Source organism: Aptenodytes patagonicus, chromosome 15 (genome assembly GCF_965638725.1).
Source record: "Aptenodytes patagonicus chromosome 15, bAptPat1.pri.cur, whole genome shotgun sequence".
NCBI lineage: Eukaryota > Metazoa > Chordata > Aves > Sphenisciformes > Spheniscidae > Aptenodytes > Aptenodytes patagonicus.
Window position 1 is genome coordinate 1,367,892 of NC_134963.1, and position 15,477 is coordinate 1,383,368.

At 36.2% G+C, this 15,477-nt stretch overlaps 1 protein-coding gene across 2 annotated transcripts in view; it reads right to left on the minus strand.

The window, feature by feature from the left end:
* CHFR (checkpoint with forkhead and ring finger domains) overlaps nucleotides 1–15,477 on the minus strand; it is a 32,252-nt gene that overhangs the window by 3,520 nt on the left and 13,255 nt on the right. The window contains exons 7-18 of one of the 2 annotated variants that reach the window (XM_076352501.1): nucleotides 14,515–14,730; nucleotides 13,754–13,910; nucleotides 13,346–13,500; nucleotides 12,593–12,755; nucleotides 11,542–11,684; nucleotides 11,004–11,123; nucleotides 10,602–10,685; nucleotides 9,804–9,874; nucleotides 8,767–8,854; nucleotides 8,482–8,589; nucleotides 7,328–7,400; nucleotides 2,192–5,010 (exon numbers count right to left, since the gene is read on the minus strand). In XM_076352501.1, the coding sequence (XP_076208616.1) occupies nucleotides 4,968–5,010; nucleotides 7,328–7,400; nucleotides 8,482–8,589; nucleotides 8,767–8,854; nucleotides 9,804–9,874; nucleotides 10,602–10,685; nucleotides 11,004–11,123; nucleotides 11,542–11,684; nucleotides 12,593–12,755; nucleotides 13,346–13,500; nucleotides 13,754–13,910; nucleotides 14,515–14,730 (1,421 nt within the window). In that variant the 3' untranslated portion in view covers nucleotides 2,192–4,967. Of the gene's footprint in view, nucleotides 1–2,191; nucleotides 5,011–7,327; nucleotides 7,401–8,481; nucleotides 8,590–8,766; nucleotides 8,855–9,803; nucleotides 9,875–10,601; nucleotides 10,686–11,003; nucleotides 11,124–11,541; nucleotides 11,685–12,592; nucleotides 12,756–13,345; nucleotides 13,501–13,753; nucleotides 13,911–14,514; nucleotides 14,731–15,477 lie in introns of those variants that run through there. The other variant, XM_076352500.1, reaches the window with a different exon arrangement.

A 15,477-nucleotide genomic window follows, 5' to 3' on the forward strand; every position in this document is an offset into this window, starting at 1 on the left:
CAAAGCATCCTACTCGTAACTGTTTGGGGTTTTTTGTTTTTGGGTTTTTTTCCCCCCATGAGAAGGGCACATGAGCCATAACAAAACACATTTAACTCACATAGTCCAGTCAGATACTAGATTTTATTCTAAACAATTAAAGATTAATTTGGATTGTAAGGAAAAAAGGACAAGTCCTAAGCCAACACTTACCTAATGAAAGCAAGCAACTGAAACTCAGCAGCACTGAAAAGAATACCCAACAGAGACCAAACATAGCTTCGACGTATATTCATGGTCTGTCTAGAAATGTCTTTGATGTTAAACCTCATACGGCACACAGCATTTTTTATATTTCATTTCCTATGGTAACTAATGAGCTTAAGGGTGAAATTACCTCATTGAAAGTCAAAATGGTGAAGTGTGAAGAAAAGAAGGATGACCTGAAAAGCAGATTTAGAAGCAATCTTTGCATATTAAGCATTGCTGTGGGAAATAGTATAATTAGTTTCCTTCAGAAGTTATTCCTTGGAATTGTGTAAGTGGTATTTCAGCTCCCAAACATCATGCAGAAAGAATGTTAGATAAAATAGGTGGAAAAAATGCAAAATCCCCACACATTCTTTTTAAAATCAAGAGATCCTTTTCCTAACTTCCAGTAACACAGTGACTGTTGGTTTATTTTTAGAGGGCAGATTGTACAAAATAAGGCCCCCTTCCAGCAGAAATTTCTAAGAGGCCATAAGAAACCAGATTTTCAGAGCATAATTTAGAATTGAGCATTCTCTTCTCAAACGCCTAACTCCTTTTACTTGAATCAACTCATTTCCCTAAACTCTTGCTTAGGGAAAGCAGGCTAAGCCATCTGCACTACACAGTTCTGCTGAAGACTAGAAATTGATACAAAATGGATGTATTTTTTTTGCAGAATGAATGAGCTAATGATTGATCTTTGAGCGTCAAATACCAAGATTTTTCTATTAAATTCAAGGAAAACACTATCAGAGCTTAAACACAAATCATCCTACACAGTTGCCAATTCAAATACTTGAGACACACTGAGGGCTCTCAGATTAACACTGACTGTTGAGATTAGCATGTTGTCAGCTATTCCAGCTGCAAAAGACCGTGTATTATATTCTCTCTCTCACAATCATGCTACCACCCTTCTTTATTCTTTGCGGAGGAAGTGCTCGGAAGAGCTTATGCTGTGCCAGAACTGATCACTTGATAGAGCATAAATCCAAAATCAGCAGCTTCCTCAAACTAAACTAGTTACAAGTCATTTGTTGACATAACGGAGTGTAAATCCACCAATGCAAGTGCAGGGCAAGCCAAAACCATTACAAGTTTTCAGGTCTATCAGCTTGTCTTTATGGCGTACAGAACAACACAGCATTTTCACTTTTACATCACTTCACCTGAGTTTGAATTCCTCTTAAATTTAGTCTGAAGAACAAATGAAAGCTGGTTTAAGAACAGCAGTATAGATTAACTACAACATTAAAGGATATCCAGCTTCAAGTGTGGGAATGGCGGCAGCGCAAAAATCCTGGGATGCTAAGCTGCAACTTGAAGCTTAACAACTCTGGCATCACCGTCTTCCACCTCAGATAGAACTGGGTGCAGACAAGTCCCTCCTATTTACTCAGCAAGGGAAAAGTTCTATTCAGAAAAAGTTCTATTAAGAGTAGCCATCTGAAATCTCACCATTTATATGAATTAGATCATTGTGAAGATGAACACAATATGACAATCTTTTTTTAACAGCCTGCTGTTAAATCAGTAGTGGTATAATGCTTGTCACTTCAGCGTTTACGGTGTTGCAAGAAATTAAAATAGTACTCACTTTTAAAAAAGTAGTAAACTTTTTTGTTTACTAGCATCTTGAAGTCATCTTGTTGACAAAAAATGAATTCTATTTAATAGTTTTTCACTTAAATAATTTGTATAAATCCTGTAGATACTGATGATCCTTTGTGGTATCATCTGACACTTTAAAGTTTGAGAGAATTTCTTGGAATGACACAAAACCTCATGCCATTTTCAGTTACTGCAAGTTCAGGGATGATATTTAGTTGTAAAACCTCAACATTCAAATAACTAATAGCTCAACCACGCATTAGCAAGTGTTGCATACATCGATTTCTGTGGCGAGAGAACATGCCACAGAAGAAACAGAAACAGACAACTTCAGTGAATATCTTTTTTTTTTTTTTAATTAATAACTTCTTAGTTCAGGAAAAAAATAAATCACAAGAGAGAACTGGAAGAACTACTCTCCACCTTCTTTATAAAAGAACTTTCTCAAGGAGAGATACTGTATACCTTGTTCACCACTATGTCAAACCCTATCATAATCACCTCGGTTTTCACAACATCTATTCTACCACATTTCATGCTCAGCTTCCAAATATCTCTTATAAAGGAGGTGGGGATGTGCTTTAGACAGGTTAAAAATATGCTGCACCTTTACAGTATTTAAACAATTACACCAAGCATAGTTCATACATTTATCACATTAACTATCACCTGGTAACCATACATTTAAAAAGGTCTAATGTATAGAGTATGTAATACCCATGACAGATACTCTTACTTACTTAAGAGCATATAAAGATCAGGATTTATTCACCCTCCCCATCTGCAAGTTAATTTCTCATCTCTTCCTGGTACAATATAAATGACAAAAAAAAAATCCCTTCATTCCATTGCACTACCGCAACCCTATATGCATAGAAAGGCAGATGAATTATCTGTAACAGGGAAAAGGAAGAGGGGTTTATAAAAGGAATCTGAAGAACCTCTACTGCACAGGTAGTTTAGATGTTAAGTACATGAGTTTTGTCGTTTGGTTTTTTTCCCCCCAATTTTTTTTTCTTAAAGTCACATAATACATCCCTATACAAACATAACTGGAGTAAGTGCAAGCGAGGTTGTACATAGAACTGTAGACACATTATTCTTGACCAACAAAAAAAATTCAGCACAAGAGGCTTGAACACCAGCACAGTGACAAGTCTACGCTGAAAGCCCATCTGGGGTGTGGGAAGTGGTGAATGAGAATGCAAAGCACATTTCTGCATATAATGTGCAAAGGCTTGATCTCCACAACTGCACTCAATTTGCTACATGCACAGCCAGAGATGAAAATGAGATCAAAAACAGCTGGGAATGGTTGTCCTGAGAAGATATAATAACCATTAAAAAAAAAAATCTAAACATAAAATACAAATACAGAAGCAACAGAACATTGTTAATAATACTAAGAGACAGAAACACACTGTTGTTGTTAAAAGAAGTTTCAAGTATTATTCCAGATCCAATTTCAATCCTACTCACAGGAGAAAATGCCCAGAGATTAGGAAGAGAAGTCCACACCAAAGTGTATTTTTAATAGCATACGGGCATGGTCAACAGACCCATCCTTGCAATAGCTATTTTAAAAAATAAAAATCTAAACAGAAATGCATCATTCTAATTAGCATTCATATTAAGATGTGCATTACTGGAAATAGTTGTTTAATTCACTGGCACCAGTAGACACAATGTGCTGCATCATTTGTGCTCCATTATATCACAAGATATTGTGTGTACGCTTTTTAACATCAAAGTATAAATCCTGCTCATAAAATAAGGCATACTTAAAAACAACATGGTATCTACAGAGGTAATTTTGTATGCTTTCTTCTCATTCTGTTTCACTCTTCTAGGTATGATGAAAAAGAAAAATTGGTCCCAGTTGAGGTTTGTCAACATAAGCTACCAGATTATGATGAAACAGATCAGATCAATTTGGGGGGGGTGGGGGGGTGTTGTTTCTTTTGTTTGTTTGTTTTTGTTTGTTTTTTTCCCAAATGATGCTTGGGACATTTCCTGAATGAGCTCTGCAGAGGGCATGAAAATAAAATCTACATTTTTTTAATGTCAGTGACACCCATGTTCCCCTTCATCACCCCTATCCCTACCCAGAAATGCCTCCATATTGCTACAATTTGTCCAAACTGAATTATTTTCTGTAAGATTGTTCCTTCCAGTAAAGCTGCTATATTCTGTTTTAAATTATAGCTTCTTCTACATTTTCACCAGTGTATGCATGCTAGAGAACAGCTGCATGGCAGAGGTACGTATTTAGCATACGGTATCAAACCGAAAAAGAAATACAAAAAATGAACCAGTGTGTCCTACTGGCTGCTCTATGTCAAAAGCACTGTTTGGTCTTCTGATACAAAACACTACAGAAGTAATATTAGCAGAAGTCTGTTCTGCTTCAAGTATTACCCCAACTTTAAATGTGATTTTCAAATTTTTGTGCAATTATTTTTGTAATTTAATGTGAATAAAAACATCAACATGACTAAACTAAGAAAAGAAACTGTACTACTTCCACTATAACACTGCACATATGGTAGAAGCGTTAAGTTGAAACAGCTGTTTAATGGACGGAATTTTTTTTTTTTTAAAGTGAATATTAACGTGGTTTCTAGCCCAAATGCAATGGGTAGCAACAAAATATCAGACTACCGCAAAATGCAGTTACAAATATACACTGACAATTTCCTTCTTAAATATTAATGGCTCTTGAAATATCCATCAGATACTTTTACAAAACATTTCTATTTTAAGTCTAAGGATTTTTCTTAGTTTCTTCACAAGTAGTGCAAATACACTCCTTATTCTTAGGTCTTCCCAAGATATGGCTGGTTTTTGTGTGTGTGATTTCTGTTTGTGTTCTTCACTGAAGTGATACAGGGACACTGTAGTCATGAGGATGGAATGCAATGCTTGCTGGACTTTCTTGGAAAAAAAAAAATCTACCTTATTCATGTACAGCTGTAAAATTCTACAAATTAAAAAGTTCACACCAGATTACCTGATGCAAAAGTTATTGATTCCCTGCTATGGGGGAACTGAGATGATCCCCTGAAACCTTAAACTGTACAAGCAGTGTAACAGATTTTTGTCCCCTCTCTACAGACTACAAGTATTCAGTTCTTGAATCGTGTTTGTTCACAAATGTGATTGAATTTCCTGAAATAAAAAAAACCAAAGAGTATTAAAATGTAACAAAGTTCTCAGAAGTCAGGCAACAAAAAAGAGTCAGCATCTTTCACAGGGTATTTTAAATGTTAAACAGTTTAAAGCAGAACATTTACATGCTAACATATCTGTTTTTCAGAACCTGTTTAGATCGTACCCTACCACCATGTTATCTTTAACAGGATTTTCAACATCTCTCCTGCCTAGCCTTTGTTAAGTTTTATTATGCACACAGAAACCCTGTTATTAAAAGCATTCCTCTATATTCCTGCATACTTCAAACCCAGAAGGCAATTAAAACAGGAATCAGCTAATTAATTTTGCCCTGTGAGACATTAATAATTTTTAGTAGACAGCATTACACAAGTCACTAGGAACTAGAATTAACCAGGCTAATAATACATTTCAACACAAACATGTTCTTTCACTGGCGTAGAATCTTCTTCTGGAAAGAAAAAGTTTTTCTCATTCTGTATTATATAGGTTTTATGGGAATGACAAGCCTGTCTTTATGAATTAAATAGATAACCCAATTTTGTATGAGGCACTTTCTTTCCAATTCCCAAAAACATCTCACTATGCATTCTTTGTTTTTCTCTTACTTGGGTTATGTGTCCCCCGATACATAACTGAAACAGGAGTTGGGGTGTTGGGTGTGTATATATGTATACATGTGGAAGAGATGATGCAAAAGAGACCATGAATTTTCTCCCTTTTGCTGAATTAGATCAAAGACTAGAAAGAAACCTTCCTTACATAACTAAACTACTTAGCAAAACAGTTTAGCTCAATAAAAAAAAAAAAACAAACAAAACGTAACTGGATATCTAGGAGTGGTATGACAGGATTGTTTGCTTTTATGGATTTTAGGAACTAAGAGCAGCAGCCAGTAAAGTTCTGGAAACAGCTAATGCTTGAAAGAAAAAAGAAAAAAAAAGAAGAAGAAGAAAGGAAAGAAACCCTTGAGTCATTTCTATTTTAGATGGAAGTATCCACCACAATATGAACAAAGACGACTGGTAAGTACTTTGATACTGAATTAACTCTCACATTTCAAAACAAAATCTCCTCTAGGAACAGACAGTCCTGTAATGTGAAGTTACAGATAGCAGTGGTACTTTGAATTACAGCTGCAACTTAAATTCCCCAAATTATTTTTGAAAGTTATTTGGTAAAACCCTCTGAATTTGTAAGAGACTGGGGATGAATATTTTACATGTCTTTCTTATTATCTGCTTGCCTGAGCTGTACAGACTAGTTATTTTCAACCCATAGTACCTGAAATATTAAAGGAATTATGCTGAGTATGTATGTTCATAGCAGCATTAGAAAGACACTGCAGAATCTACTATTCATTAAAGCAATTTCTCAATAAGAGGTAACACCTCCTCTATCTTAAATTGCACTGAGAATTTAGAGAATTATTCATAAAGCAAGAAGGATTTTTCTACCCTCCCTGGAACCAGTTAGCTCTTAGGTAGATAATTTTTGTTTTCAAGTCTTAAATATTTGTCTTACCACATGTGCATCTTTTCGTAAGAATGAAATTGCATTGGTTATCAGTGGCCTTGATTTTTTTTCATCAAGGACCTTGATTTATTTTGGATAGACATTTCTCATGAATGACTAGATACCGGGGGTCCGTGTCCCCTGGGTGTATTAAAGCACTTGAGAAGTAGAGGGTTAATCTCTTTTCAGGCTCAGTATTTCATTTTCACCATATGCCAGATTGGTTGGGTCAGAGGCGTAAGACCTAGAAACTCCTCCAAAACCAGGAACTGCTAAGCCACACCATGTTCCTAATGCTACATGTTCCAAACTTCCCTTGCTTCTCTTGTTGCAAATTATTCCCACCAATTTATCCCTTCAAAGTATGTTGCACTTCACTAGAAGAGTCTCTCATAGTTTCAAATGGAAATCGCACAGGGCTAATTATTGTATATGCAGTGTTTTTAAGAAGCACCCAGACATGAGAAAATGAGAAGCTGCTTCAGTGGGAGAAGAATAGGAATGAAGGGGGAGTTGTGGGTGGAAAACAAGACTAAAGAAGTGTCAGCAATGGGTTACATCAACTTAGAAGTGCTAGCAGTGCCCTTCTGACGTGCATGAAGGGCTCATTTCAAAGTCGCGTTAAAAACAAAAATGACAAAAAACCCCCAAAGCTCACCTAATTTTGCTTATGCTGCAACAGTGTTACTCATGCAACTTCTGGCACTTCAAAGGTTGGGTTTTTTTTTTTGTTGTTTTTTTGTTTTTTTTTAAAAGAAACAAAAAAACCCACAACCACTTTCTAAATTGTGCAACTTACATGGCATGATGTGCTTTGACCTGAGTTCGACAGTTGCGCCCCCAGTAGCAATCAGGACGTGATGTGACAGTCACTACAAAAAGAGCAAATGAAATGCTACATTTATTACAGAAGTCATTAAACAAGGTGATGTAGATCATTAAGCCACTGCTAATGGTGGTTACTCATCAGAGCAGGCTTTGTAGAGAAACAAGACATGACTGGCAAGAAACAACTGTAAACTATATTGGTTCACCTTTCTAGAAACAAACACTTAGTGAAGGACAAAAAAATTCATTTTGAGTATTAGGCTCACACAGACTTAAGATGAAAGGATTTGGTTCTCAGTGCTGTCAACTGAAATTTTACCATTTAGTTTAATAGAGATGGACTTTACATTTTAAGACACTGGCCATATGTCTAGATACATTTCCATACGAAAGAAAAATTTATTAATTTGGGTAGAGTTTGTTGTTTTTCCCTCACTTTTACATACATTATAACTCAGCTGTCCAGCAGGCCGTTACACTAAAATGAAAAGCAATACTAAGGAGAAACAAGGTAGACTGACCGTCTCTCATTATGCACAGCAGCAGAAGCAGAGTTCTCAACAGTTAAAGACAGGGAAGCTGTTGCTAACAACAGGAACTAGATGGACAAAAGTAACATTTAAAAGCAGACTGTCGAAAGAGCTTCTGTTACCAACAGATTTAGAATTGAAGGAGGCACAGTTGCTTGCATGCTATTTTATACTAAAACTGTAAATGCAAACAGACTTAGAATTAATTTATGAAACCATTCTTGTTCCTAGTTGAGAGCTGGTAAAATGTGAAATACATTTTATGTATTTAAATGGGAAAATAAATTAAATTACAGCAACTAGTTCCTGTTGACTATATTCTGGATTTTACTGAATTCCTCATATCCACTATGCAGATATATTTATTCTACAGATAAGAAATCATACTGAACGAAAAGATTCCATTAGGGAGTCTGACAATAACTATATGCAAACTTAGCAGCTGACGAGTAAAGCAATCAGCATAAGATATTAGCCCTGCAAAGAGATTTGCACTGGGCTACATGAAGGTGCTAAAAAACCAAGGATACAAGGATAAAACCGACTTTAACGCTTTAAATGACTCTTCCCCCCTACTGTGCGAAGCAATCCCCACCTGGCAATTCAGCAACAGGAATATTCTGCCTGTACTGGTAGGCAAGTTCTCGAAAGCTGCGAAGGCCACAACAGTAGCAAAGCACCGTGTTCCCAGTAATTCTGTAATCTGGGGAGAAAACCAGTTTGTACATAATGTCAGTGTAAGGCTTGAGAAATCAGATTTAACAAAAATGTCATGATGGCACTGGTTATGTACACAGAACTTCAAACCTCTTTATAATATTACCGAGTTCTATATATAGACAAAGAGTTATACACGTACAAAAATGAACATAACACATACCTGACAACATAAAAACTCCTCTTTGAAGAGCTAAGAGACTTTCATTTAACATATTTTTCCATGTCAAACCCCTGGATGCCAGGTAATCCTGAAAAGAGCAATTTAAGCGTTTAATCTAGAAAAATCTCCAACATTAAAGAGTGACCAAGCCATTTACCCTGAAATATTTCCAAATGTACATCTAACTAGGTTTTCAAAATGGGTTGATGCTGATTACAAGTAAAAATTAAACATCTTTAACTTAATTAGCATGATACTTTCAGATCACCAATAAAACCTTCCACTCATTTTTTTTTTTTTTTCAGAAGATCCCCACTTTTGCCAAAGGAATGCAAATACGTTTCTTTCAGTCACACTCTCTTTTTGCAGGCAAAATCTTTTCCATGCAACCTAGCGTGCAATGTAACTTGTCTGGAAAAAAAAATATTTAACAAGCTTTGTTTTCCTGGTATATTTTTAGGGAATTATTTTTCTCTTAATTAATATTTTGGATGTTACACTTTAGACTGTAGAAACCAGCTTCCCTAACAAATACTTCATACAAGTAAAATTTTTTTATGATTTAACAACCAAACACATCTGAATTCTACAGTGTGTCTATTACTCATTTAAACTCAAATTCAGAAGTTATGTCTAGAATTTTGGCCTTCTTGGCACCTGTCAGACATACACATTGGAGAAATTAAACGTCAGGATTGCATGAAAGTGATTTTGTTGTTGTTGTTGTTGTTAATTTGGGTGGTATGGGAAGAGCTGATGCTAAATGGAATGCATCTCTAGAATACGATGCCCTCTTACAGAGAGACTGAAAGAGACAAATTATCACCCCAAAATACTTCCAGACACAGTAACTGTAACTTTGATCCAGCTGAACGTTCAGGGCTCATTAAATTTGCCTTTTAGAATCAGGTGCTGCAAGTGACACAATGCTGCCACTGTAACTGTTAGGCAGCACATCACTATCACTTCATGATGAGTACATCTTAAACTTTGTACATTTATTATTATGCACCATACATAATGATTTTTAAACATACCTTTAGGATATCTGACTCATAGTGGTTGTTATTTAGGACTCCATCTAAACACTTATCACCAAGATTTATTTCTAATCAGAACAAGAAGAAGAGAAGTTACTATTTCTACCCCCAACCCCACGGCACCCCCACATTTTCTGAAGGTTCTTCTGTTTCCTGAAATAACGTGCACAGACTTATGTGAGCACCAAGTAAATGACTGCATTCAACATATGCTAAAGCATGTGATAGATAAATTCCAGTGGCAAAGACACTGAGATTTTACAATTTCACCTTTAGTCCACAAACACTACTACTAATCTGCACAAACAAATTTACAGTGCTATTAAAGCATGTTCCATTAGCTTCAAACTGCAGCCAAGTCATTTCAACTGTTCTAATTTATTTTTTAAAAGTGTCTAAAACCTTGAGTTTCAGAAGTCTGCATGTTTAAGAGGGTAAGGTTCTTTTCTAATCGGTTAACATAGATGTTCAGTGCTCTTGCCTTGATTTGTATGATTCTCTTACTAGGCTGAAATACACCATAACTCCTTTCACATGGGAAAGCATTGTGCTCAACAAGTGTAGTTTTCAAGCCCAATATGGTATGAAGACAAGAAGTTAAATCCTCTCAAAGTTAAGACACACACCACTCAAGAATTTTTCATGTTTGTGATATGAGGACACAGCCTTCGTTTCCTTTTGCATGACTCTGCTACAAACTAATCTATTATATTTCTTAAATTACCTAAAGTTCAAGACAGACAGACATTATTGCAAAGTGAGCAGGCTCATAAGAAACAGATTATTCCACAATACCACAGAATGGTGCCAAACAGCCAAAACATGCCATCCGAGTGCAGCCCCAGTATAAATGACAGAAGGGTTGCAGACAAACCGTACCTGTAAAATAACAAAGAAAACCCCTGTAAGGACTTGCACACAACAAAACTCAACAGTTATTGTTCTTATAAATCAATAACAGTAGAGCCCTGATAAACTTGGTTAAAATAGTACAACTTTCTCATTTAAAATACATTCTATAGAGGAATAATAAATTTTATAAAGGAAGATTCTTCCATGCTGTCACTACAGGAGTCACGATAAAGAATATTCAAATAAAGAACACTCTTCAAAGTAAACAAGTTTTATTAAAAATAAGGAGAGATTTAGTTCTGTAGCCGAGATTTAAAAAAAATAAAAAAAGAAAAATGTACACACATTGCTGAGGAGCAACATGAGGATTCTGTTCACGCTCTGCTCTTCGGTCAGGCATTGGCTGAAAGCAGCAGGTGCATATTACGTGACTTCCTTGAGCAGGACACACATATTCCTGGACAGCTAGATGAGTTAAAAACAGAAGAAAAGAAGGATAGACTGAACAATGTACACAATTGCAATCTGGACTAGGAATCTCAGTGAATATTAGCAGCATAAAAATTTGAAAGTAACAAGCAAGCAGTATCATTTTTACAAAGATTCTATAAGAGAGCAGAAAAATGGCATTCAGACTTCTAAATTATGTAGGTGTGTAAAATATTTCAATATGTAGAACAGTTTAAGAACTATCAGCCACCAGCAATCTATTTTGGACAACCACAGAAAAACCATGGTCAAATCTCACGGTATTTGCAAAGACACCCATGTGAAGTAGTGTTAGTCTCACAGTACTACGACAGTGAGCTTGCTTAGTTCATAATGGGTGTATGAGTCATAGTATTTTAGTATCACACTACTGAGAAGGTTTCATGACACTGACCTGCAGGGAAGTTGGCAGATGTAGATGGAGCATCTCCCAGTGCTTGCACTCCTCCTGCTTCTGTCTCTTGGCCTGTGCCAGGCAGAGTTGGAACAGAGTGTCTTCGATACCCTGGGCACTGTCTGCATACTATATATGGTTGACTGAAAGAATAAAATAAGGTCATAGGAAATCACACCCAACAAATGCAAATATAACTCATATCGCTATGCTAGACAGGGTTGGTCATACTTTCAAAGTTTAAATTTGGAATTTCTTCATCCAGTAGCATATGGAGGTTTACATAACTCAGTACCTCACACCTGTGAAGACTGCTGTAGTTGTACAGATAAAAACTTTGTATTTTGTAGTATTCCTCAAGTAGTTAAAAAAAAAAAAAAAAAAAAAAAAAAGAAGAGCAGTGTGACTGGAAGTGAGATGAACAAGAAAGAGAAGAACAAAGCTGGAATAATTATCTACATGAAGAGTTCTTCTGCTCCCCTCTAGACATACAGCAAAAAATATTTGCCGTTGGAAATAAAGAGGCAATATTTTGGTGCTTGGGAATCCCTAGGTCAAGCATCACCTGCTTCAGTACCATACACCTGGTGAAAGCAGCATTCCAGACACATAAGAAAGCACCATCATTGCAGCTGCACTCATAGGGTCATGGACTGCTTTATCTCCTGACAAGATCTTAGCCAGAAACCTGTTTTCTCTAAAGTAACAGCCAATTCGTAATTGGAAAAGGTAATTTCACATATCACACATGAAGCTGTTGCACAATTCAGGATAGAACTGTTGGTCATAAACTGAATCTTGTTGGACTTCTAGGAAGTTCTAATTTTAATATTTTGTTGACTGCTCAAGGTTCAGTAGGATGGCCAGTAGAATTGCCAAGATAATTACTGGTAAGAATGAACTTACCTGAAAACAAAAATAAGATTCATTCTGGCAATGATCATGGAAACACTATCAGCAGTAACAGCGTTTGTGAAACTAGCTCAGTTTGTGGGTTTGGGCATTCAAACATAAGTAAATCTAATTCAGCGCACAACTTAAATAGACATACCTGATATCTGAAGATTCACTATCTACATCTGACAATTCCAATAAATCTTCAGAACTTCCTTCCTCGTCTGAAAAAGATCTCCGCACCTTAGGTTGCAACATGTCTTGAGTAATTTTGTTTCTAGCATCCATGCTACGTACATCATCTTCATTACGACATTTATCTGGCATGAGAACCAAATTCAAATTTCAAGAGAAAAGAACACCTCGCATCCCTTATCCCCGCCCTACTTTATTAACACAGTTATGATTATTTTGTTTTCATTTCCATAAAACTTATTTTTGGATAACAGAGTTCTAGAAGATCTTAGTTAAATTCCTCTCTCTGTTAATGGAAGTGTAGTATCAGGCAACCTAAGTTTTGTTTTCAAGAGGCCATGATCAAAGTTAATTAAACCCATATTCAATTATATTTTTCAAAAGTATCTGAGTTTAGGTGGCCTAATCAGTCAGCGTACCGTATTTGATAAAACTGATATCCTTCTCATGATTAAGTAGCAAAATAAAATTAAGAATTCTTAGCATACTCAGTTATAGTATTAAATCACCTTCAATTCTCAGCCAGTATTTGAAATGCTACAATAAGTTATTATGTCATATTAAATGCACTTGTTTTCTTACAGCCATGTCAAAGAAAAGAGCAGAGTAATAAAACATAAATAGAAATTTAACAGACAGCAGCTTGTGCATACATCAGTTACACAGCTAATGTGTGAAATACATCAGATTCTGTTACACACACTGTTCAACTTGCCTGGATGCTGGATCAGGTAAGCTTCAACCAAGTTGTTCAATATGTGATTTTTACAAATACGTTCTACCGGACAACGACAAGTTGGACATAGAGAAGATCTTTCCATCCATCCTGAGTAGCAGGCAGCACAAAAAGTATGCATACAAGGCTGCAAGCTGGAAAACACAAACATGAAAACAATGAAAGAAATGGAGTCAAAACACAAGTCTTTCATTTTTCAGATACATTCATAACACTCAAAAAACTGTTTCGCATTGATTTGACTATATACATTGTGGGGGGTGGGGGGTGGAAGGGGGACTCAGAAGGGCTTGTGAAAACCCTAAATATCCTGGCCTCCTCAAACAGTTGTTACTGAACTTCTTATATTATTACCACATGATTACAGCTTTTGTCAATCATACATACCTTACACAGTCATGCAGCAGTTCTTGGCAGATAATGCAAGTTAATGTTTCTTCCATCTTATCCGGTTTCACATTTGATGCTTTTGCATCTTCAGAGCCAATTTTAATTATACATTCACTTGGAGCTGCTGGTGAAAGATTTGGACAAGCATCTTCATCTACAAAGACAGAAGATTCCACAGTATGTAGTTTTTGCAGCTTTTTAAAATTTATTTCTATTTAAGTGTTTTTTAAAAAAAAAAAAAAAGACCTGAAAGATATACACTGATTCACCGTTCACTGGCAATGGTCCCACTAAAGGTTCTTGCTTTACACATAACAGCTTCTGCTACTGAAGCCATTATTTTCACTGGACCAGAAATCAAGTAATAAGAAGCAAGAAACAAATTGAAGAAGGACTGATGACAGCTGACCTGACTCAATTGGGGTGGGGAGAGCGGAATGAGAAGGGAGTTTTGCTTTTCTTATTTCATACAATACTAAAACATAAAATAACATTGTGAGGAAGAAAAAAGTTACCTATCCCCTACTAACATAACCTTTTAGGACCTTCTAGGTTTGATATGAAATAAATTCAAAATGCACGCATATTAATAAAGAAAAATAAGCACAGATCCTTATGTTTCTGTTAATCTCACTGGGCTTCTATGAAAAATGGGACATAGCTTTCAGTTTCTAATTAAGGTTTTTAAACTAACTGTCAACAATAACATTAAAATAAAAGAGTGCAGGATAGGTTGCGCAATACTGTAGTATACTAGCCTCCTTTTAGTTTCTTCTTAGCAGGTTCCAAACCTTCCTCCTCCCCTGTCCTTTGAGAATCTGATTCTGCTTTTTCTTTGTCAGTGATTTCTGAAGTGACTGCAGAAGTTTCAGTATTCATATCCAGCTTTTCATGTTTGTCATGCAGTGCTCTTAGACACACAGATTCTAAGATGGGGAAAACAGGCACAGGAGTGAAAACTGAGGATTGTGACCCTGCAAAATAAAAACAGAAACATGAGCATAGCTGCATACAGATATGGGACATGTGAAAACAAAAGGTACTCAAACACCGATGATGCATACACATCAATCCAAACATTTGAATAGGAAAAAGTGGAGCAAAAAAGCAACGTCTGCATAACTATACTAAATGCATTCTCAGCCAATCTGACTAATTGGAAGACCTGGGGGGGAAACAAGCTATTAGTTGTGTAACCCTACTTAAAATCCCCATTGCTCTTTAAATTGTGGAGTATTTATTCATAAGACTATTATCCACACCAGGTATTCCTGACAAAGATGCCAGGCAGAGGATTTATGCAATATTGATCATACGTAAGAGGTCAGGATCACAGTGGAGGGCAAAGCTTTGTTTTCATAGGAGCATGTTTAAAAAGTCCCAATGAACTGTTGACAAATGCCGTTTTCTAGATAGCCATTCTTGCTCCAGTTCTATTTTAAGAGTTACGCAGCATTGTGGTATTACACTTGCCAACATAATGCAAGATATTAGGCTAGGGATCCATGTGGTATATTTTTGGCCTTAGAGCTCTAAGCAAAGGAAAGGGGACTGGCGATTGGCAGCAGTAACAGTGACAATTAGAATAGTTTCTTGGAGCGACTGCATGAGCACAAGCACTCGTATCTACTCACTTTGTTATACGAACCACATAGATTTGCTAAGTTTTCACCAGTGCTCCACTACAAAACCATACTGTAAAGATAGAACAGTTTGGGATT